This window comes from Pteropus medius, unplaced genomic scaffold, assembly GCF_902729225.1.
Source record: "Pteropus medius unplaced genomic scaffold, Ma_sr-lr_union100, whole genome shotgun sequence".
Classification (NCBI taxonomy): Eukaryota; Metazoa; Chordata; class Mammalia; order Chiroptera; family Pteropodidae; genus Pteropus; species Pteropus medius.
The window spans coordinates 367718-390804 of record NW_024346771.1 but is presented as its reverse complement, the minus strand read 5'-3'; the positions used below and the strand labels follow the sequence as shown (position 1 = coordinate 390804).

At 33.8% G+C, this 23087-nt stretch overlaps 1 protein-coding gene across 2 annotated transcripts in view; it reads left to right on the top strand.

The window, feature by feature from the left end:
• Positions 1 to 19302, top strand: part of XRN1 (5'-3' exoribonuclease 1) — a 117195-nt gene extending 97893 nt beyond the window's left edge. The window contains exons 34-41 of one of the 2 annotated variants that reach the window (XM_039876474.1): positions 1194 to 1255; positions 2765 to 2887; positions 3359 to 3518; positions 5714 to 5895; positions 7642 to 7755; positions 7850 to 7952; positions 13760 to 13920; positions 14391 to 19302. In XM_039876474.1, coding sequence (XP_039732408.1) covers positions 1194 to 1255; positions 2765 to 2887; positions 3359 to 3518; positions 5714 to 5895; positions 7642 to 7755; positions 7850 to 7952; positions 13760 to 13920; positions 14391 to 14693 — 1208 coding nt within the window. In that variant the 3' untranslated portion in view covers positions 14694 to 19302. The remainder of the gene's footprint in view (positions 1 to 1193; positions 1256 to 2764; positions 2888 to 3358; positions 3519 to 5713; positions 5896 to 7641; positions 7756 to 7849; positions 7953 to 13759; positions 13921 to 14390) is intronic. The other variant, XM_039876475.1, reaches the window with a different exon arrangement.
• Positions 19303 to 23087: the final 3785 nt, after the last annotated feature.

The following is a 23087-nucleotide window of genomic DNA, read 5'->3' as shown; positions in this document are numbered from 1 at the left end:
TAAAAAGCTATTTTTTTTAATTGTTTTATAACTTTGGTTCAGTTTGATAACTGCTAAACTATTTTTTGTACCAATATCTGTGCTCTACATTTTTACATTTTAAGTTAAATACAGATTAATATCCCTATAAATCTAATAAATATACCTTAAAGTTTTATATTTAATTGAAATACTTTGTGATTTTTCTTCAAATTATTGTTTATATAAATGTATGTAAACTATTCACATTATATGGAATTCTAATTAGTTTTCTTTGTGTGTGTCTCTATGAAGGTTTAATGTCAATACCCATCAGTTTTCCTTTTTGTTTCATCCTTTTTGCAAGGTTACTTCTTTCCCTTTCTTTCCCCCCCTTCCTGCTTTCTTTTCCCTCTCTCTGTTCCCACTCTTCCTTTTCTAGCTTTGCCCTTTTCCTTCTCTCCTCACTCATCTCATTCCCTCCCTACTTCTTTCCTCACCTTCTCCTTTTTCCTTAGTCCCCTTCTCCCTTCATCCCATCCTCCCTCTCTCCTTCCTTCTTTCCTTCCTTTCTTTCTCTTTTTCCTTTCCTCCTTCCTCTTCTAATTCATCTTTTTCATTTCTCCTAACATTCCCCCAATTTTACCTTAATATTTCTACTAAAACGGCTTCCTAATTGGTCTCTTAATTTCCTATCTGTTCAATAAGCCACTGCCATATTTTACTCTTCCTAAGGCACAATTCTGATCAGATCACTACCTGCTCAGATTGGTTACCCACTGTCTACCAGTTTAATTCCATAGTCTTCAGTACTTCTGAGATTATGGCTCCAATGTGCTTCTTTAGTTCATTTAAGCTCCATTATACTTCTTAACCTCCAGTGGAGCTGGTGTATTTAGAGTTTTATAAACACATTCCTCGCTCTCTGTTTCCATGTCTTTTCTCCTATTATTTCCTTTGCCTGGGATACTTAGCCTCCTATTCAGCACTTTGGAAACCTTTATCCTTCAAGGCTCAATTAGATGCTACCTTTCCTTTTCCATTATATTTGTTATCTGTGAGTGTCCCTTCTCCCCCTCATCTAGATTATAAGTTCCTCAAGGTCAGGGGCCTTTGCCTTCTTGGAATTCTGTGAATTTTTAACAAAGTGCCTTGTGGTAGTAAATATTTGGTAAATTTAATTGGTATTTAGCAAGTTCCTTTATTTACTAAAATTTCTATTTTCTTGTCTCTAGTTAAAGAAGAGTGTAAGAGTCCTAAAACTGAGAGTCGGTCACAAAAAATTTCAAATAAGCAGGTAAGCCTCCCTTTTTTAAAAAATCTTTATGGGTTTTTTTTTAATGTTTTATGACAGGTAAGCTTTCTTAAAATTTAATTTCTAGTAGCCAACATTTTATTGCTCTTTGACATCTAACTGCATATTGCAGCCCTTTCAATCAAATTTATAAGGTATGTGGCATGAGGGTGCTAAAGCATAGCCTGCCATTCACTTGGATGGGAGGTTGCAGAGCCAGAGTCCAAGGTTTAAAACTTGAAATATCTGAAGCCCTGATTCTGCTGTTTAGTAGTTGGGCACTTCACTGCATCTCTCAACCTCAATTTCTTCATCTTTGAAATGGAGATAAAAAAAACACTTATCTCTCTCAATATACATAGTCTAAATATACATACCTACGTACCTACATACATAAGTGTATATATGTGTATATATAAAACATATGGAAATATGTTTATATATACAATGAAAGTATATGGATCAACATAGCAAAGTTAAGAGTTAATTCTACAGAGTTAGATTGGTTGGGGGAAGCTGAGATTTATGTTTTATTTTTATATAGTTTCTGCTATTTGATATGAAGTATGTATTTTGTAATCAAAGTACAACAAAATTTTAATCTAAAAGAATTCAACATATACCCTTATGATGTGTGCATTTTTATATGTATATTTTATTACTACAGAGTTTGAAAAAAATTAGGTCTTATAAACTAGTAATATATTAAATTTATAGAGGACATCTTAGCAGAATATTTGGCACATAGCAGTTTCTCTATAAATGGAACTCATATTTAGATGTCAGTAAAATGGTTGAATTACATGACTTTTAAGGCCCTCTCCTTTTGAAACTCTTATGCTATCATTTCTTTTTTTTAGAAAAAGCATTTATAAACTTTTTGTGCCATCGACCTCTTTGATGAAGCCTATGGACTCTTTCTCAGAATAATGTTTTAATGCTAAAATAAAATACATAAGATTTGAGTGAAAACTAATTTTATTGAAATAGAATTAGGTCACCCCATTGTGGTTTATTGCCCACATTCATAATTAAAGGGAATGCTAAATCTTATCTAGAAGTTAATGAAGATAAAGATGTAATTTTTTTCTCAAAAAAATTCAAATTCAAATTTACAGGCCCCCCTTTTTTACTTATGATAAAAAAGGAGAATTTCACATTAAAAAATTTACAGCTATTTATTTAGAACTATTAAATAGTAACTATAAATTTTATTTGCACAAAAAGCTCATTCGTACACTTTTATAGACGTTTGGAGGGCTTGCCAAATGTAATATTAAGCTAGTGAAGAGAAATGAAAGTACAGAAGTCTCAAAAAACCAAACGATTGTGGCTGGTTATCCAAATGCTTTTAATAAGGTAAAAGGTCATTTATTCAGTTTATCTTCCCAAACTCTAAACCTGGGAAGATAATTAGGTGAAAATTTAAGAATCATTTTTGTATATAAAACTTTTAGTTTTCTCTGTGTCTCTGTGCTTTCATCTTCATGCACAAAATATTTATTCTTCTAGCCTAACACTGGAATTGAGAACTTTTTAGCATCCTTGAATATCTCCAAAGAAAATGAAGTACAGTCATCTCATCATGAAGAGCCTCCAAGTGAAGAACATTTGTCACCACAGTCATTTGCTATGGTAGGTATTTCGTAGGAGCTTTTGTACTGCAGTAATTTTACTATTTTTGGCCAGGCATACATACCACATGCAGCTGTTAACAGTTTTCTTTCATGTAGACTGATGTGTTGTATCAATGTTGTCATTATGTGAGGAAAATCTGGCTGCCCTGGGCAATTAAACCATCTTTTTCCTTTTTGTCTTTAGATCATATATAGCTCCCTTGTTTTTCAAACATTGCTACTAGGCAATTTGGTCAAAAGTTAAGCAGAAGAGTAAGCATTCTTTCTATGCCGAGAAATGAGAGTTTTGTTTTGTTTTGTTTTGTTTCAACTCTAGGCTATTGATTTTCCTTATTCTCTGTCTGAATATAGTTGTTGGTTTAATTTTTAACAATGTAACTCACTAAAAGAAGGATCAGTAAGCTCTGTAACTCTGATAACTTTTCTTCCCCTAACCCCACCATCTTCATACCAATCATTTTCAAAACAGAAGGGAACACGGATGCTTAAAGAAATTTTAAAAATTGATGGTTCTGACTGTGTGGGCCGTAAGAATGAAATGAAACAGATCGATAATAAAGTCACCGTTTCCTCTAATAGAAGAGATGAATCTGGACCTTCCTCACAGCCTAAACAAAATAAGAAACCAAGTAAGTAAACTAAGTACAGTTACTAATAACCAGTATTTCAAAAATTCAGTTCATTTTTTTATCATGTGCTTTTTAAAGATAAAACTACGTTAATTTTTAAAAGAATATAATTAAAAGTAACAAATAAGAGTGTAATTTGTATGCTTGTGTCATTTATATAATTTAACTATGTAACCAATGATGTATAGTCCCTAAAGGTCTTCTTGTGATTACCTAAATTGTACTATTACAGATACTTATTCTGTAGACCCCAAACCTGGAAAGGTTTTCACATTCTAGCTTTTTTCCTCAGTAATTTAAAAATGATCGTAAAATTTAAATACATCACTTAACTTTTCTAAAATTCTTTTTTCCTATTTATAAAGTGAGAATAACATTGCAAATGACTGTTGTGATAATTATGACATGTATAAAGCAGCACTGTGTCTGGCACATTCATAGATGCCAAGAACTGATATTAGCATTTTGTTAAAAAAAAACAAAAAACAAAAAACAAAAAAAAACTTGACCACCATAAAAATAGAAGAAGCTATAAAATCAATTAAAAATAATGGAGGCAGACATTGGAAAGTGAGTACCTACCTCAAATCTGTGAAGCCTATAACATAACATCTGGCACATGTCTGGATTTCAATAAATATCTATTATTGTCCCTACCCTCTATGTCCCCTATAGTTTAGTATTTTGTCTATGTAATTATCTGCAAAATACTGCCAGGAAGAATTACTAATGCAAAAGTAGATGGTGACAGAAGTTCAAAATCTAGAACAAAATCAGAGCCTACCTCCATTTATACTCCAGTGAATATTGGGATAAATAATTAAATATTTCAGTAACTGTTAGGAAACTATCATAGTGACAGACATATTCCTGAAATAGAGCAAAATAAAATCTTAAAACTCAAAATTGGATAAAGATGGTCCCACTGTCAAAAACAAGTAACTTTTACTTTTTTTCATACACTGTAGAGTCAAGAGCTGAATCCAGCCCATGTTAGCAGAACTAATGAGATTTGTGACTTTGGGCAAGCCACTTAACCTTTTTTAAAATCTGTAACAGTAAGAGGTTTAGATTCATCCTTCACAGAGGTTGCTCTTGTTCTATTAGTGAGTTTGCTGATCATGAAATAATGTGAACTTTCAGAATTTTTAAATCATTTTCTATCTAAAAGCACTTTAAAAGACTTAATTTCAGGGAAAATTTTAAGCACTATTTGAAGCAACAAAAGCATTCATCCATGTGTCTCAGAATGTAAGATAAAATGGTGAGAAGTAAGACTGAAGCCAAAGCCTCAAAATTTAGGAATTAATTGTAAATCGGGCGAAGAAAGCCATTTGCTTGTTTAACCCATTTTCCGTTTGCCCTGAGACTACTCGCCAGCAGTGCTTGGGGGCTGCAGCATTTAACCCTAGATAGCTCGCAGTAACGGTCCTCACTTTACCACAAAGTTTGCCACGAAATATCTCACTTTTATTATTATTTTTGCATCACTCTAGTATATTGACTCTTTGGAAACAAATGACATAATTCTGTTTATAGCTTTCTGTTTTTAGCAGTGGTGTTTCCATTCACAAAATATAGTAATTCTCAATCACTGAAAATGTCAAATCCTAGAAAACTTAGCGTCCCTACACGTGGTTAACATCATTCTCGAGCGGTTGTTAGCTGAAGATTCATCTGATGAATCCGATTTGTATGTATACATTTCTCTTACGTAGGATTAGAGTCAAGTTTTGTTCAGAAATAATTCCAAGAACAGTTTTTATATTTTATTTTTATATTGAAACCAGTCAGATTTGCTTCATCCTCAAAGAGTATGTTTATATAAAATTAAATTAATGCTGGCAGCAAGCTGTACTTTTTTTTTCTAAATAGGAAATGGGTTGAATTTTGCCTGTAAAATAACTATGTAATCATGAATCTGTCGAGATGTTCATTTTTGGCAGTCAGCTACGTATCATATTTTAAAATCTTTATCTTAATCATGTATCATTAATCAATTGAAATCACCTCGAAATGTTTATTAAATTCTCAGTAATTTTAGGCAATACTAAATAGTTCTTATATTTGCTTCATGAAAGATTCCTTTTCTCACCTTTTATCAATTTCCTGCTTGTATTCTATGAAACTCTGCAATAATTGCATAGTTTGAGATATCATTTAATATAGATATGTCCTTTTCCCTTTTTTGGTAGCATCTTATATGAACAAGCCTCACAGTGCTAGTGAGTACCATAATGTGCAGTCTATGGAAAATGTGTGTTGGCCTGCTCCCAGCCAGCTCCCTCCTGTGTCCACACCAGTAACTGAACTTTCTCGAATTTGTTCCCTTGTTGGAATGCCACAACCAGATTTCTCTTTTCTTAGAACACCGCAGGTATAGTATACTACTTTCCATTAATAGAAGTTATTTAACACCGAGCTTAAATAAATTGACTGAAAATCTTTGGCTAGAAAAATATCTAATGGGGCTGACGTTTTTTTGACTTTATGAGCATCATAGGCTTATAATTCTTGCTCTAGTTTTTCCATTTATTTAAAACCAGAACCCTCAGAGAAGCTGATAGAGAAACCTAGACAGCAAGGATGCTAACTAAAGCCAACACTCTTTAGACTGATGGAGCTAGGGATCTTGGTGTAAAGCAGTTTTCAAATTTTTTGGTTTCAGAAAATCTCCACTTTTTTGAAGACTCTAAAGAACTTTTGATTACTTTGTGTTATATCCCCATGTACTGTATTAGAAATTAAAACTGAAAAAATTTAAAAATATTTATTGTTTAAAATAAATTTTCAAAAAAATTCAGTGAGATTTCCATTTTTGCAAATCTTTCCACATCTAGCTTAATAGAAGAAGCTAGATTCTCATATTTGCTTGTTACTATCAATCTCTTGTGATATGTTGTTTTGGTTGAAATATATGAAGAAAATTTGGCCACAGATAGATAGTTGGGGAACAGGAGAGAATTTCAATAGCCTTTTCATATAATTGTGGTTATTCTTTGGTACTACATTAAAATGCAGTATTTTCTTAAAGGTTAGTTACAATGTAGAATCTGAAACTATATCAATGAACTTTTTGTCTCCTATTTGTGGGAAAATGAGAGTGAAAAGCCAAATAACTTCTTAATACTATTGTGAAAATAATTTTGACCTCAAGGATCCTTGGAAAAGGGTAAGGGTCTCAGGGACCCACAGAGTCCCTAGACTGCACCTTGAGAACTACTGGCCACATGCAAGATTGTTTCATCCTTTTTACATTTGAGTTCTTGATACATTCTCACCTGCAACAGAAAGTAGTATTAAATTCTAGCTACCTTTTGAAAAAACAGAATTTTTAAAAAATCCTTTTTGTAAAAGAAAAAGTAAGTATAATGTAAAGAGTGATAAATATATGGTGGCAGAAGGAAATTGAACTTTGGATGGTGAACACACAATGCAGTATACATATGACGTTGAATTGTACACTTTAAACCTATATAATTTTATTAACCAATGTCACTCCGGTTAATTTAATTGAAAAAATTAATGTGAATATAAAATCAGTCAACACCTCTGAGTCTTTTAGATCGTGACAATTAATTCACATTAGTGAAATATCTGCTACTTGGAGGATGGTGTAATGCAAGGGTCAGCAATTTTTTTTTCTGTAAATATTTTAGCCTTTGCAGGACATATGGTCTCTATCAAAACTACTCAACTTTTCAGTTAGAGTATGAAAACAGCCATAGACAATACATAAAAGAATGAACTCTGGCTGTGTTCCAATAAAATCTTATTTACAAAACAAACAAACAAAAAAACAAAGTGGAAGACCTAGTTTCACAACTCCTTCGCATAAAGAAAACAGTTTTGCTGGCTTTCATTTGTATTAGGATGCTTGACCCTTCAGCTACCTTCAGAAGCATTTTATTTTGTAAACATCGAAAGATTAGGCAACAATTTTAAAGTTTTTACATGGCAACCCAAAACTTAAACTAAGAGTCCTTAATTGAATCTTGCATTTTTTTTTTTTTTTTTAACACAATGTCAGATGAAATTATTCTACTTGTTTAAACTACATTCTGGGTGAGGAGTTGACTTCCTAGACAGATAACTTTATAGACATTCATATTCTCTTTTTTAGACAATGACAGTTTGCCAAGTGAAATTATCTAATGGCTTAATGGTACATGGGCCACAGTGCCATTCTGAAAATGAAGCCAAGGAAAAAGCTGCACTTTTTGCTTTACAACAATTGGTGAGAACTGTTCACAACTTCTCTACTAAATTTTAAATTAATCCCTATAGATATTTTTGTTGCACTGTCTTATAACTTTTAAATACTTCCATAGGGCTCCTTAGGAATGAATTTCCCTTTGCCTCCACCAATATTTCCAAGTTATCCTCCTGCTATACCACCTGGAACCATTCGTCCAGTTTTTCCCCAACCTACTGGTAAGATATTTTGCTCTTCTAAATATTTGTTATTGAGTTATTATTTTTAGAAAGTTCTTTTAAGATTCATTATTTTGAAGAAACCAAAAAATTTATCTAAACTTAGTCTAGGGAATGTAAGAAGGAATTGTGAAAAGTAAGCCTGAAACCAGAGCTTGCAGATTCATCTAGAAATATCATTCTCCTGCTGTAGTCTCTAGTGTGGCTAGAGTAGGATTATTCTTTGTTCTGGGCAGCTCCTTAATCTCCAGTGGCTGCCAACAGATGAATTTGGGTTTAAGGGAGACATTAAAACACAGGTGGGGTAAAAATAGGTGAAGGGAATAAAAAACAGGTAACCTTTGAAGCTGCGGATGTGAAAGAAATGGTCTTTGACAATGAGGAAAATGAAGAGTGGAGGGGTTTTTAAGCTTACTGTGTGTCTCTTAATATTCTTTCATAATTGTCTTCCTCCTTCAAACATAGCATCTGAGTTATCAAGCAGGTCGTTCATGCTTTCTGTAGCCAGCTGATGACTTCCAAGTGTGTTGGGGGAATTGAAAAGTCGCTGAGGAATCATTACTCTTTTTGTCCAGGCTTTTTCATTGACTGACTTTGAGAAAACCATATAACTTCTTTGGGACTCCATTTTCTTATATATGCTAGATGTGTCCAGATCTCTTTGAGATTAACACATTATAATTTTATGTAAATCTTAAAATCATTAAACTTTTCTCTTATCACTCCTTATTCCTAATGACAGTCGGCTTCTTCATATCCTAATCATTAACATTTTAAAACCAGTAATTTTTTTTATTTCAAGGTTAGAAAATTACTTTTCTGAGTCAACTATATGTCAGATATTATTCCAAGAGCTTTACATATCTAATCTTCACAATAAACATTAGAAAGCTTAATAATGATGATTAAACAAATTACCTCTTCTTTTTGCCTAAACTCCATTAAACTGAAAAATAAATTATTTTAAAAATGTAAACCTATAAGGACAAGGAGATGAGAGAAGAACTATCAGCGAAGTAGAGATTTGAAAAGAGTTTGTGATGAGAAAAGCAATTGAAGAAATAGTAACCAATTTAGCAGAACAGGGTTAAACCACAAACTAAAGTGTCTATAAAAGAGGATATAAATGAGCTGATGAGCAGATTGTCCCTCACAATTCCCAAGAGATTCAGAACTTTGAAGTATCAGAAGCTGTCGGAGCTTCCGATAAGGCATGAGCTAAGGAGAGGAGATTGGTTCAAAGTCTACATGGAACGTGGGACCCCTCCCAATATCCTTCCCCCACACAGCCAGGCAGTCGCCTCTTCAGGCAAAAGACTGAAGATATGTTCTCCAGAGGGCTCCCTAGATATGTAGAGACCAGGCATAGAATAGAGAATGAGAGATGTTAGGCTGAAAACTGAGATTAAGGTAACTTTTGTTTTCCCTATTTTATTCTCTGATTTTAGCCAACCGTGGCCCAGATAGGAAGTTGGAGGATGGTTCTTTTGAGGAATTCATTGAACTCCAAAGAAAAGACCTACTGACTTTTGGAGGGTTTCCCAACCAAGGCTGGCTCACTACCCAGTCATCCTAGAGAGAAGCTGTCAAGTCATCTAGCCCTGCTCCTTCCCCAAACAGACACAGCTTCTAATCACTGTTTTAGTGTCTTGCTCTTTAATATGAATAGATACTAGACTGTGAGAGATCCTGAACATTTGGGGAAAAGAAAATATCTAAAATTAAGAGTCCAAAACAAAGAGAAATAAAAGGGACTTGGAAACAGAGATAATACAGGAAATGACTTCAAAGACAGCTGTTAATATTCCAAGTGAAATAAAACAGTATTGCAGCCAAAAAGTATGAACAAGAATATATGAAAAAAGGAATAGAGAACAAGAATTAAATGTTGAGTTTAATGTTTTAAATTCAGTAAAGAAAGCCCTAGCAAAGCCGTGGAAGTCTCAGGAAGAACAAGATAAAAGGTGGAAAATAAGAAAAAAAGGGAGATTTAGAGGAACAGTGCACAGATCCAACACTCCTCTAATTGGAGTTTCAGTAAAAGACCAGAGATAATAAAAAGGAGGAAAAGTATCAAAGAAATAGATAAGAAAGCTCTCTGGACTAAAGGACATGTATCTCTAAATTGAAAGGGCCACCAAATGCTTAGCACAGTGAGTGAAAAGAGACACAGATTGCCTTGATATTCAGAATATAAGTGATAAAGAAATGGTCTGAAGAGGTCAGAGAGGAGGGGGAAATAATTCAAAAGATCAAGAGTACGAATGGTATTTTATGTTTAACAGAAAGTAGAAGTTAGAAAGAAGTTGAGCATCGAATACTTCAAAATTCTAAGGCAGAATTTGTTTCATCTTAGATTTCCCTATATAGCCAAACTATGAATTTAGTACAAGGGTAGAAAAAGACATTTTCAGGCATGCATGTTGACTGCTTATGCACTCTTTCTTAAGAAGCTACCGGATTATAAACGCCAAAAAAAAAATATATATATATAGTAGTTAAAAAAAAAAAAGGTGAGACTAAACCACAAGAGATCCAGTATACTTATATGCAGTAAATGAGAATCTCAAGATGCTAGCCGCTCCACAGGCCTGGAAAGTAACTTGTCCCACTTGTAAGAACAGGGGGAGGTCTTGGCTTTTAAGATAGGTAACTGATAGATGGGAAGCATTTGGGAAAACATTAAAGATAAGTGCATAGAAGACTAAGTTTTTAAAAGATAATTACTTTTAAAAGGGTGAAAAAAGTTTTATAAGAAAAAAACAGAGTATCCTACTTGGCTCTGCAGTGACAATTTTGCACAATCACATATCATGAACACTACTTATATATTTAAACAAATATTGTGATGTACTTACATTGAGAGGACAGGGCAAGTGGTGAGGGATGGTATAAAATAACTGAATTTCGTTCTATCTTAATAGGAAATCAGTAGATCTAAAAGTGCATAAAATTGACAAATCACTAGTAGTGCAAGCTAATTATTGAAGAGTGTGGAAGTAAACAGCTAAAATAGTTAAACCTGGATGAAACAGGTGACTGCTATATTATGTAGAAAGTCTTTTTTATTACAATATGTATGTAGTACTTTTAATTTTTTTTAAATGTAATCTGAGGTCATAAATAACTAAGTAGCAGAACTGGCGTTCAAACCCAGGTCTGTCTGATTTCAAAGCCCATGCTTTTGTTACTGTACTAGACTGACATTCCTTTGCCTGTATAATGTTTTAGTCATAAAATTTTTATGACAATTAATATGATGTTTTCTTATAGCTCAAGGTAATAAGTTCACTCTACTTTGCAAAATCTAATTTGACTGCTTCACTTTCAAAAATGAATCCAATAACTATATATAAAGTAATTTTAATTAATTAGTATGTGTTGGTTACCTAAAGGTGTACCCACAAGCTTCTAAAAGTAATGTTTTCTCCATATCGACATTTTATAGCTTGCTGTTTTTACCTTTTTCATGTTGATTATTATATTTATGCTCATTATTATATCATGTTTATATAGTGTATTCATACCTACCAAGCATTTTGAGATTGGAATTGGAATTCTTTTGGTCTTGTAATAGGTGCTTTTCAATGTTCCGGTTAAAATCTATAACATACATAAAAGCAAAAAGATTTTTTTTATTAAATTTATTGGAGTGACAGTGGTTAATAAAATCATATAGGTTTCAAGTGTACAATTCAATATTATGTTATATGTATATTGCACTGCATATTCACTACCGGAAGTTAAAATTAACTTTCATTACCATATACTTGACTCCCTTTATCCTTATCTACCTCCCCATCTCGCCTTCCTTCTGGTAACCACTAAGCCATTGTTCATGTTCATAAGTCTCTGTTTGTCATGTTTGTTTGTTGCTTTCAGTTTTATAGCCCACATATAATGAAATCACTTGATTCTCAACTTTTTCTGTCTGACTTATTTCTATTGGCATGGTAATCTCAAGATCCATCCATGTCACAAATGACAGTACTTCATCTTTTCTCAGTAGCATTCCATTGTATTGGGAGAAAGAACTTAATCATCAGATTAACATTTTAAAGTTATTTTGTAGATTTCTATTTTATGGAATGAAAAAAGTCCCAGTGGGAAAAAAATAGAGAAAAATGTATTTTATGTTGAGAACAGTGATTTATTGGGGAAATTATGGAGCTTACTTTTGCATAAGATTAACATAACATCTTTATTTATTTTTGTTGTTTCTTTTTAAATTTTTAATTTTTTTTGTTTTATTTATTTTTTTATTATGGTGACATTGGTTAACAAAATCCAGTAAGTTTCAGCTATACAATTCAACAGTAAGGCATATATATATTGCATTGTGTGCTCACCACCTATAGTTAGATTTCTTTCTGTCACCGCATATTACACCCCTTTTCCCCCATTTACCTCCCCCATCTCTCCTCCCCCCTACCCTCTGGTAACCACTAGTCTATTGTCCATGTCCATGAGTCTCTGTTTGTTTGTCCTGTTTGTTTGTTGCTTTTAGGTTTATATCCCACATATCATATGATTTTGTAATAAGTGATATCATATGATTTTCAACTTTTTCTAGCTTATCTCATTTAGCATAATTATCTAGCTTATCTCATTTAGCATAATTATCTTGAGGTCCATACATGTCGTTGCAAATGGCAGTATTTCATCTCTTATGACTAATATTCCATTGTATATCTGTACCACCGCTTCTTTTGCATCTTTTAAATAGATCTTAACATTATGACTGCCACCAAAGTTGCTTCTAGGTATTATCAAGACCTAATTTTCTAAATCTTATTAGATTTTTTCATATTAAGTTTGGTTCATCCTGAAATTTGTTTCATGTATAATTCATAACACTAAAATATATTATGATTCTCTCTTTTAATCTAAAATTTCTTAAATGGCTGAATTTTAATTAAGCTATACTATCTTACAGCTTGGGCTGCCTTTATATCTCTCTGAAAAGAAACTTTGAACACAGTACATATCTTATTTAGTGGCAATGTGCAAGTGTCTCAGCTGTCACTGTTTAATGCACGAGCTCCCAAGCCCTGCACTGGTGTTGACTGCAGAGGATCACCTGTGGAGCTTGTCAACAGGACAGATTCCTGGGCCCCTTTGAGCCTGATTTACCAGCTCTGAGGCTTTGCCCGGGAACCTACCTGTATTTTATAAGCTCCTCTGGTGACTCAGATATACAAAACAAGTTTGGAAACTACTGGTTCAATGTGCTTTTATTTATTTATTTTTTTTTAAAGATTATATATTATTTTTAATTAATTTATTTATTTTAATAAGAAGCAAAATGTAAATTTTAAAAAATCCTTGAATTACAAATGTTAGAATAGGGAAAAGAAAAATTCTACATATCATGAAAGTGATCCGATTTGAAAACGAGCTTTTTTTTTTTTTTTTTTTGTAGGCTGGGATCACTATGGAAGCATATTAACATTGGGGGCGGGTGAGATCCTTAAGATTTCTCTCTTTGTGCCCTGGCTTTTCTCCCCCAAGTGACAGTTTCATGACCCTTTTATTATTTTTTTAAATAGTATTACAAATATTCCTAAAATTCATGTCAGTATATGTTAGGCCTTTGCAGGCCAGACAGCATAATGATAAGCTAACTTCTACAGTCCTAGGAAGGGTGTCTGAGGTTGAGTGTTGTAAGCAAGATTAATCATAAGTTAAATGTATGCCTCTTTGCCAAAGTGAAAAACACCAAAAAGGGTGGCACAGTGAGGTCTTAAATTTCAAGGTTTTGATGATACCATTTTACTAAAAAACAAATTTTTCATGATTTTTAACAGCTAATATAATGCCATCATCATCTCATCTCTTTGGTTCAATGCCATGGGGACCACCAGTGCCAGCTCCTGGAAAGCCCTTTCATCATAGTTCATATTCCGGGACCATGCCCATGGCTGGGGGAATGGCAGGTGGTGTGCACAATCAGTTCATACCTCTACAGGTGAGACCTGGAAAGGGAATTATCATATTTGTAAGAGAATTAATTTTTTAATGTTCAGACTATTGAATAGACTGTGTTGATTCAATAATTACTTATTCAGTGCCAACTAAAAGCCCAGTACTGGTCTGGGTGCTGAGATTATATATTATGACCAGTGGTGACCAGTCTGACCTGGTCCCTGATGTCTGGGTTTATGTTCTAATAAATAATAATAATTGCAGCAAGGAATAATATCATTTTCTCGCACAACGTGTTTTAAAATCAGGGGTATAAATTTTCTTTATATTTAGGTTATGAAGAATTTTAAAATATTTTATTCATAACTAAATTCCTTTAATTTCTAAACTTTGGTTTGGAGATTAAGTGGAAGCCACAAGTCAGCAGTGATTGACAAATGTTAGCAGCATGATTTATGGTATTTTTCGACACTAGTCTTTTTGGTTAACTAATGATGTTTTTATTCTTTAAAGGTTACTAAAAAAAGAGTTGCAAACAAAAAGAACTTCGAGAATAAGGAGGCTCAGAGTTCACAAGCCAGTCCACTTCAGACTAGCCAGCCAGGGTCTTCTGATGTCACCAAAGTGATTCCACAGGAGAGTTCATCAGTTTCCTTGAAGTCCTCTCAGATTACTCATCCAGCACCTTCTTTTCAAGTTGAAGCTTCCTCCCAAGGCCATAGTATGTCTCACCATAAGTCAACACCAAGCTCTTCTTCAAGAAGAAAATCAAGAAAACTGGCTGTCAATTTTGGCGTTTCTAAACCTTCTGAATAAATTTGGTACTTGGAATTAAATTAATTTCTTTCCTTTCCACTCACCTTTTTATAAATCTTTACCTGTGTCATAAATAATTAGAATGTGCTATTTTAAAATAATGTTTCCATTGAAATATTTTAATTTTTAAGTTTTCAGGCACTTTTCATGCTGTTTAAAGACTACATATCAAATTGTGCATCTTAAATATGTGCAGTTTGTTTTATGTTAATTATACCTCAGTAAAATTGTTAAAAAGAAAATACTAAGTTAAATCTATGTTAAAATAATACCAGTGGACTAAGCATTAAAACGTACCACTGTAAATACTGGCCTCATCATTAGAAATACCCTGAGCTATGAATCAGACCTCATATTACAATAATAGTAAACATTTTTTTATACTATCATTGAGGGATAATTAAATGGAGCATGAAAATTGGGCCTCACGTATAACTTACTGAATGTGGATTTTATTTTTCTCTTTAATTATGTAACAGAATTGTGGAGAATGGCTCTTATTTATAAGTGTTTTTAACTCATGTTCTGTTGTCTGTGAGGGTCATTTAGACCTGTTGTAAAACGACCACACTTGTGGTGGTGCTGCCAGTTTTGCTTTGTTCTAAATTTTGTACAAAAGCAACTTTAGAATACTGATCAGAATATTTCATTTAACTACTTAGAACTATAAATAGCAATCTAGATTTGAGTAACTACAATTTTTTAGATTATTCAAGAACCAGCATTGGTAATTTCTAATAAAATTAAGTTTCAAAATCTACAGGGTACAATGATTACAAATTAATCTTCTGATATAATAAAGTACAAAACATTAATCATGTTGTTAATTAAAATAAATTGTATTATTCTTTTGTATAGCTTTTTACCTGCTTCCTTAAACATATCTGAGAGCTCCATTGTTGGTTCATGTGTAGTGCTTCTTGGGACTGATGAAATTCTAATTTTTTTTAAATTTCAATGTGTGCTATAAGCACAATCACTTTGTGATATACATTATTTACATGACAAATGCCTCTCACTCTATTTCCATATTTTTAGCTTTATCCTGAACTGTTCAGTGACTGGCATTTTGTCTTTGCATGTCATGTGTGGGTGTGTAATGTTCAAGCTGTGGCTGTTGAAATTATTTTAGAATTTATGAAAAATTATCAGTGGTACCAAGGTCTGAGTTTTTATATATATACATATATATATATTTATCCTTTAGTTTTTGTGATATGCTTATATTTTTAAGGAAGTAAGTTATCATACTTTTTTAAAAGTAGGAACCACAAGTTTTATATGGAGCTGCTGCTTCTTATATCTAATTTCATTTAGCTCATTGAAAACCTATTTGTTTTTTAAAATGCTGGCATTGAACTAAATGGATTCCTTTAACTGCTGATTTCAGAGTTTCTCTAAATGTTTATAGGATATTTGTATATTAGTAGTGCCTTTAGTATAAGAGATAAATGTTCATTATCTGTCATTTATTAGAGTATTGTGAATTTCTGTGATTTTATTTTCTATTGATTTCCTAGATTCAGATGTTCATTGGTTCCAGCATTTCCTTGTTGGAAATGTTTGTTGATCTGTAGTGGGATCTTGAATAATGAGGCTCAAGTAATTCTCCGTGTTTGTCTTTGTGGCCTCACAAAAACTCTCTGTTTTCAAAGGAAGTATCTATATGGAAATGCAATACAAAAAAGTTAAATTGTGGCAGTAATATTCTGTTAATCTCCTGCTGCTTTAAAGTGTATAATATGTTTCACCCTATATAACTGTACAAACTCCAGCATTCAAGAATTGCCTCACTCATCACTCTTCTGTGACTGCTCTTTAGACAGTGTACAATCCACATCTTTTTTAGTTTGCTGATGAAGGAACAAATGCTGTCTTCTGAAAACTCCACAAGAAAAATTTCAGTAAGCATGGTGCCACTGAACACATAAGAATAGTTCATCAGTATTTGAGTAAAGCAAGCTGAGAATTCTATATGTTTTCTTTTCACTCCTCCTTCTCTTTTCTTTAAACATATTATTCTGAAGGTCAAGGTTGAAGAGAAATTTAAATAGAAGAGAGCTCTGTAATGACTAGATAGTGGTCAGACATTCATCTATATTCTTTTCCCTTTACAGACAGACCTATTCCAAATGTGAGCCTGAGATCAATAGGAGATATGTTTTTATGCCCTGCCTATGGAGATAGAGGCCATTTTTCATATCATTATGTTCTTGAGGAGACTGGATTTAGTGATATTTTTGGAAACCTATAATTATTCCATTTCATGAGGGGCAGATTCAACTTCTGCAAAATTTAGAAATATGTCTGTTCAACTGTTGAATCTGCTATGGACTTTCTGTGAAAATGGTGGACTATATGGGGCACAGAGGAGTAGATTCCCCAAATTGCTTCATGTTTCCACATAACTAGAGCAGTGAAATTTAAATATCCTTCATCAATAATTTTTTCCTTTTTTTGAGCTCATTAGTGAATTTTTAAGATAAGCCTTCCAACTTCACTGTTTCTTTTCACAACTTCCTATATTACCTGGTCATTACCTGAGTTTTATAATTTGACAGGTAGAATGTATTAATTGGTTTAAACATCATGTAGACCAATGTCTTAAACATTTTAAATTCAGTTGCATGAAAATTAATTTGTGTACCTTGGTTTCAATTTAAGATTACTCTTGTTTTTCAGAAGGATAAGTTGTTCTTTTAGAACTAATAAGATAAAGAGAGCTCCCCGCCCCCAGCCCCCGCTGTCCCCACTGGTAGAGGGGATGAAAAACTCTTGATGCAGGTTTTTTGTTGTTTATTTTCTTTTCTTTGACCAGGTGTTTGCTTTGGTTTTAGACCGATATTTATAAACTAATCTAAAGTCTTGTTTTTAACGGGAGGAAGTAGAAAGAAGGTGGTTGGAAGAAAGAAATAAGACACATCCAATCACTGCGTTTTAGGCTGTAATATATCTAGCTCGAGGAAATAGATAAGATTCAGAGTCTGTTTTATTCACTCATCTTTAAATCATCTGTTCTATTTGTATTAATAAATCATACATTTTCATAATGATTAATTTTTACCTTAAAATAGAACTGTGTAGCCTTCCATTGAAGTTTGTTCTAACATACTTTATCTCATTGTTCAGAGCAACTTTTTAAAGCAACTTTGTATTATATTCTAGCTTTTTGAGCTTGCTATTTCATAGTACCATCTTGCTTCCAAACTGTTTTTTACTCTGGAGGAGAATTAATTTATATAAGAGAAATGATTGTGTCAGGCATTCTCTACCTTTAAAAAAATGAGTCAGAAATTCTCTTAGCATTTTTCCAGATATAGTGATATTACTCAAATAGTCAGTGTTCCTTATGTACATTTTGTAAGCTGTGTCAGTGAAACAGTCTTTTTTGCAGGAGCTTCCTTTCCTACTCAGAATAAAGCTTAAAATTCTAGAAATGAATATTTTTCAGACTGATCTGGTTCATATTTTGTCAGACCTCACAGTGTTGAAACAGACAGCCAACAGGGCCAAGCCAACAGGCGGGTGGATGTTTCACTATTATACACTGAGTTAATAGCTCAGATATCACAGATCCTTCTTTTAGAGAAAGAGAGAAAAAATGTATAAAATAGTTTTAGGAGTTAAGAATATCAGCCATCCACAGTTGCTTTTGTGTTTATGTATGTATATTGTCAGTGGATCAACAGTAATGCCTTGCTCAATCAATGCATTCAGCCATCTCAAGTGCAATTTGTAATGGAGACCCTGGTTTCCAATAGATAAAGTTTTACATAGTTAAACCTGTAAAAATTAATTTTTCCAACAGTACACCCATTGCTATTGATTATTTTAGCAATTGGTGTACTATTAAATTATCCAGGCCAAATAATTAAGTTTCTGTAGATATTTTAGTAATTTGAAGCCAAATTCTTGTACCATATCTAATGAAATAATAGGAGTAAGAATTCGGTCCATAGTGTGCTTTAAGTTCTTTTATTCCTTTCTTCCCCTTACAGTGAAGGGGCTTTTTGTTTGTTTGGGGCTTTTCTCTCACACGCGCTGTCTCTCTCTCTCTCTCTCTCTCTCTCTCTCTCTCCCTCCCTCCCTCCCTCTTGCCTCAAGTCGCCTAAATTTTGTTCTGCCCATTTGCTTCTTTGAGTATTTTCATATATTTTCATATATAAGTAATAGATAGTGTGCAATATCATCAAAGTGTTCAACATGTTCATTTAAACAATGTAATTAGATAAAATTCATACGTATATATCTTAATTCATTTCTTTTCTCACATAACTATTTTATAAGTAGAATTTTTCATTAGATCTTATACAGAACAGTATTTTATTAAAATTTCAAAAGGGAAGACTTTTGTGCTCATTTTGTAGTTTTTGGTTTTTAAATATCTTTACATTATCTGAAATAAAAGTGTTTAAAACTTGCATTGGAATGGAATTCAAATGTATTTTTGTGTTGTTAAGTTGTTCATTTGTAGATTTCTAGCATGAAGTTAGCCTCAAAATGTTGTGGAAAAGGATTTTAAAATATAAGAGTCACTGAAAGAGTTTAAACATTATACATGTAAATTGCTATATGGATTTTAATTAAACACTTGAGAATGATTTCATAAGCTGTTTGTTCTTGTATGTTTGCATTGATATCAAAAGTAGAACATTACGCTATTCACTTGAATCCCATATCCTTTTATATTTGTATTTTGAATCTATATCGTTTAGCATAAACTAGACAGCATGGTTGGTAGAAAAAGTCTGAATTGTAGATTCAGATGGCCACTGTTCCAATCCTAGCTCTACTTCTTACTAGTTGTAAATAGGTCATTATCATATTAACATTAACAAGGTATGTAAGGTTTAGACCTTAGTTTCGATTTCTTCATCTCCTAAAGGAAGAAGGCAACACGCCTTGTGTTGTTAATATGTATAAAGCACTAGATGCATAGTACGTATATTACAAAAGTTAGTAAATTATTTGTCATGTGTGTATGCAGATCATTTACCTGGTTCCCAAATACACACAGTCCTCTGGATGGTGCCAAATACCTCTATGCTTTTTCCTGAGTCACTCTCCGGTATCCAGTTCATACAGCATCACCATGCTTCCCTTGGACATCTGGGAGGCTCTTCTCTTTCTGTTCTTCCTTTTCCCTGCCATGATCCCCTCTATTTTTTCTACCATGCAGGGGAAGTTTCTCACAGAGCCATGTAGGAAGAGGCTTTAATTCCTACTCATGAGACAGGAATCTATAAAACTAACATCTTGTTAACATTGGCCATGTCTCGCAATATATCTCCGATGCATAGTTTTACCAAAATCTTTATGATAGGGATTGGAAGGAGTTGGAAAGAGGGTGTTAAGGAGGGAAGAAAATCTCTTCCTGCTATGTCTGCTTCCAGCTCTGCCCCATAAACCTGAGACTGTCTCTACTATTGTGCTTTACTCAAAACCCCAAGGAGTCACATTCTGATATGGTATTTAGCCACCTTGATACAGCAGGAGGCATGTACTCTAGGATTACCAGTAGAGTCTTAGCTAGCTGCTTTTTCACATCATTCCCCAGACTACCAACCCCACATGCTGAGATCCTCAGTACCGCCCCTCTCCACCCCAACTCCATAGCATTATTTGGCTCCCCCAATCTTGGTGCCAATTTTTTTGCTTGACAATCAAAACTGAAACGTATTCATTCAAACTGGCTTAAGAAAAGTAAAATCATTGTAAGAATATAGGGCAGTCTCAGAGAATCCAGTCCATGAAGTACAATCAGGCTTCTAAGAAACAGAACCTTAGGGTATTACCTTCCAATTCACTCTGTCTCCCCTCCATGAGGCTGTGTGGTCTGTGGTGTCTGTGATCAGGTCTTTGCTTACTCATTTGTAGTATGGGCAAGAGGGCAGATCACCTTGAGGGGCTGACCCTACTGAGCTATGGGTTGATAAGGAAATGCTGACTTCTTAAAGGCAGACTCTTAAGCAACAACCACATCCTGGACCAGCAGTCAGTCCTTATAGTTTTTATGTAAAAGAAGGCCTGCAAAACAGCTTTTCCCTAACAGTAACCAGAGCTCACTGTCTATGATGTGCCAGCGAACAGCTCTCATAAAAAGAGTAATCCCAGTTAAACTCCTTCACGTTGGAAAATGGTTGCATTTAGAATTTTCCAATGCTTCATGGAGTCACTAATTCCTACAGTCGTAGGAGTCTTAGCCATGTTTCACTGAGTTCCTAAATATAAGATCAATAAGTAAGTATATCTACTGATTATTAAGTTCTTAAGTGTTCAATGTCCCGGGCCAATATTCTAAATGGTTTACATAGATTATCTCCTCTAATTCTCATAACCCTATCATGTAGGCAGGTTTCACCTATGCAGTAGTCTGACTCCATCCAAATCCTACACTATTAACTATTTTGCTATAGTATAAGGTTTAGTTTCTATAGTTTAGTTTTTACATTGACACTATGTCGTTTTATTATGAATATATTCATTCATTACATTTCCTATTTGTTTTACGGGCTTAGCACAAACATGGAGGTAACAAATATGAATAAGACCTAATGTTAGCATCCATAAAGTCTAGTAGGGGAAAGACAAGTAAACCACTAGGCTCAGTACCAGTATAACAAGCCCAGAGGAAAAGTGTACCTCACAGGCTGAGAAGGTATTGGGGTCTCTTTTCTGGAGGAGCTGAGAATTAAAGGACCCAAGTGTGGGAAGGCAATTCAGCAGAGCTGAATTACTTTTGGTGCAGGTTAAGAGAGGTCAGGGGTAAAATTAAGGTGAAGGTAGGATCCAGATTATAAAGAACATTTATCTACCTGAAAAATGTGAAACCATTTATTTATAAAGATACACATACCCCTAGTTTAGTGTAGCATTATTCACGGTGGTAAAGACATAGAAACAACAGAAGGGTCCTTCAATGGATGATTGGATAAAGATGTGGTACGTATATAAAATGGAATACTACTGAGCCATAAGAAAAGATGAAATATTGCCCTTGCAACAACATAAATGGATCTTGAGAGAATCACGCAGTCAGACGGAAAAGGACAAGAATATGATTTTACTCATACGTGGGGTATAAAACTGAAAGCAACAAATGAACAAACAAACAAAATCCATAGACACAGATGACAGTATGGTGGTTACCAGAGGGAAGGAGGATGGGAGGAGGCTGAAGAGGGTAAAGGGGATCAAATGTATGGTAAGGAAAGGAAACAACTGGGTGGTGAGCACACAACGCAATATGCAGATGATGCATTCCAGAACTGTACACTTGAAACTTACATAATCTTATTAATTGATGTTGCTCCAATAAATTTAATAAAATGAAAGAAAAGAACATTGCAGACCATGCAAAAGTGTTTGAATTTCATCCAAAAGGCTGTCTTACTCAAAGCTCTTTTTTTTATTTTGGATATAACAAAATCCCACTTAAATTAGCTCAAGAAAAAATAAAATGAGGGCGGTATAGAAGATTTATCATATAGATATAGGAAAATCACCTAGAATCTATTAAGAGCAGGAACACAGCTGGGCCTCAAAAGGAGCCTGGACCAAGAAATAGCTATCTACCAATCTAGTCTTACCTCTGCCTTGCTATATTCTAGTTGTACATTGCTTCAGTTGCAGCAACCAACCTAGAACTAGTATTTCTCCATCTCACCTCCAAATGGGTTAAGGTTGTGTCAGATGTCCAAGTATGGCTGCTGTGGCCTATTTGTGTGGAGTGGTGTTCTTTAGAGCAAGAAGGTCAGGATGTGAAGACATCCCCAAAAGGCTCTAATAGGCTCTAACTATTGCATGATTTTAAGAAGAGTGTTGTTTGCTTTCAAAATGAAAACTGACATTGTAAAGAGAGAGAATGGAAATCATAGACAAACAGAAAGCTGTTTCGGTAATCCAAGTAAAATGATGCAGCTGCACTAACTCTTAGAAGCTCTTATGTTATTCAAGATGTTGGATATCAAAGTTAAACAAGAAATGTGCAAGTAAAGTATTCAGGATCACCTCTCAGGCTGATCTATTAATATTTTAACAGAGATCCTCTCTGGTGTATTGCAATTCATGGTGTATTTGGTCTAGAAATAGCACAAGAGCTCCAAGCCTTCCTAGGAGAATCTTTCTCCTACATTATCCCATATATGACCTGTTGAGTCTATTGTCTAAGAAATGAGTTTTTTTCAAGAAGTTTTTCTCAGCTTGACAATACTTCCTGGAATGTCAAATAAATATTGACTTTTACAACCATATTCATGGATTATTGGGAGCATAAACTATTTCTTACCAAGAATGCCTCAACTTACAGAGTCAGAGCTATTCTCAACCACAAAATCCTGAATGGCAGTTAGTACTCTTTCCTTATTATGATAGAACACCACATTCTACAAAAAA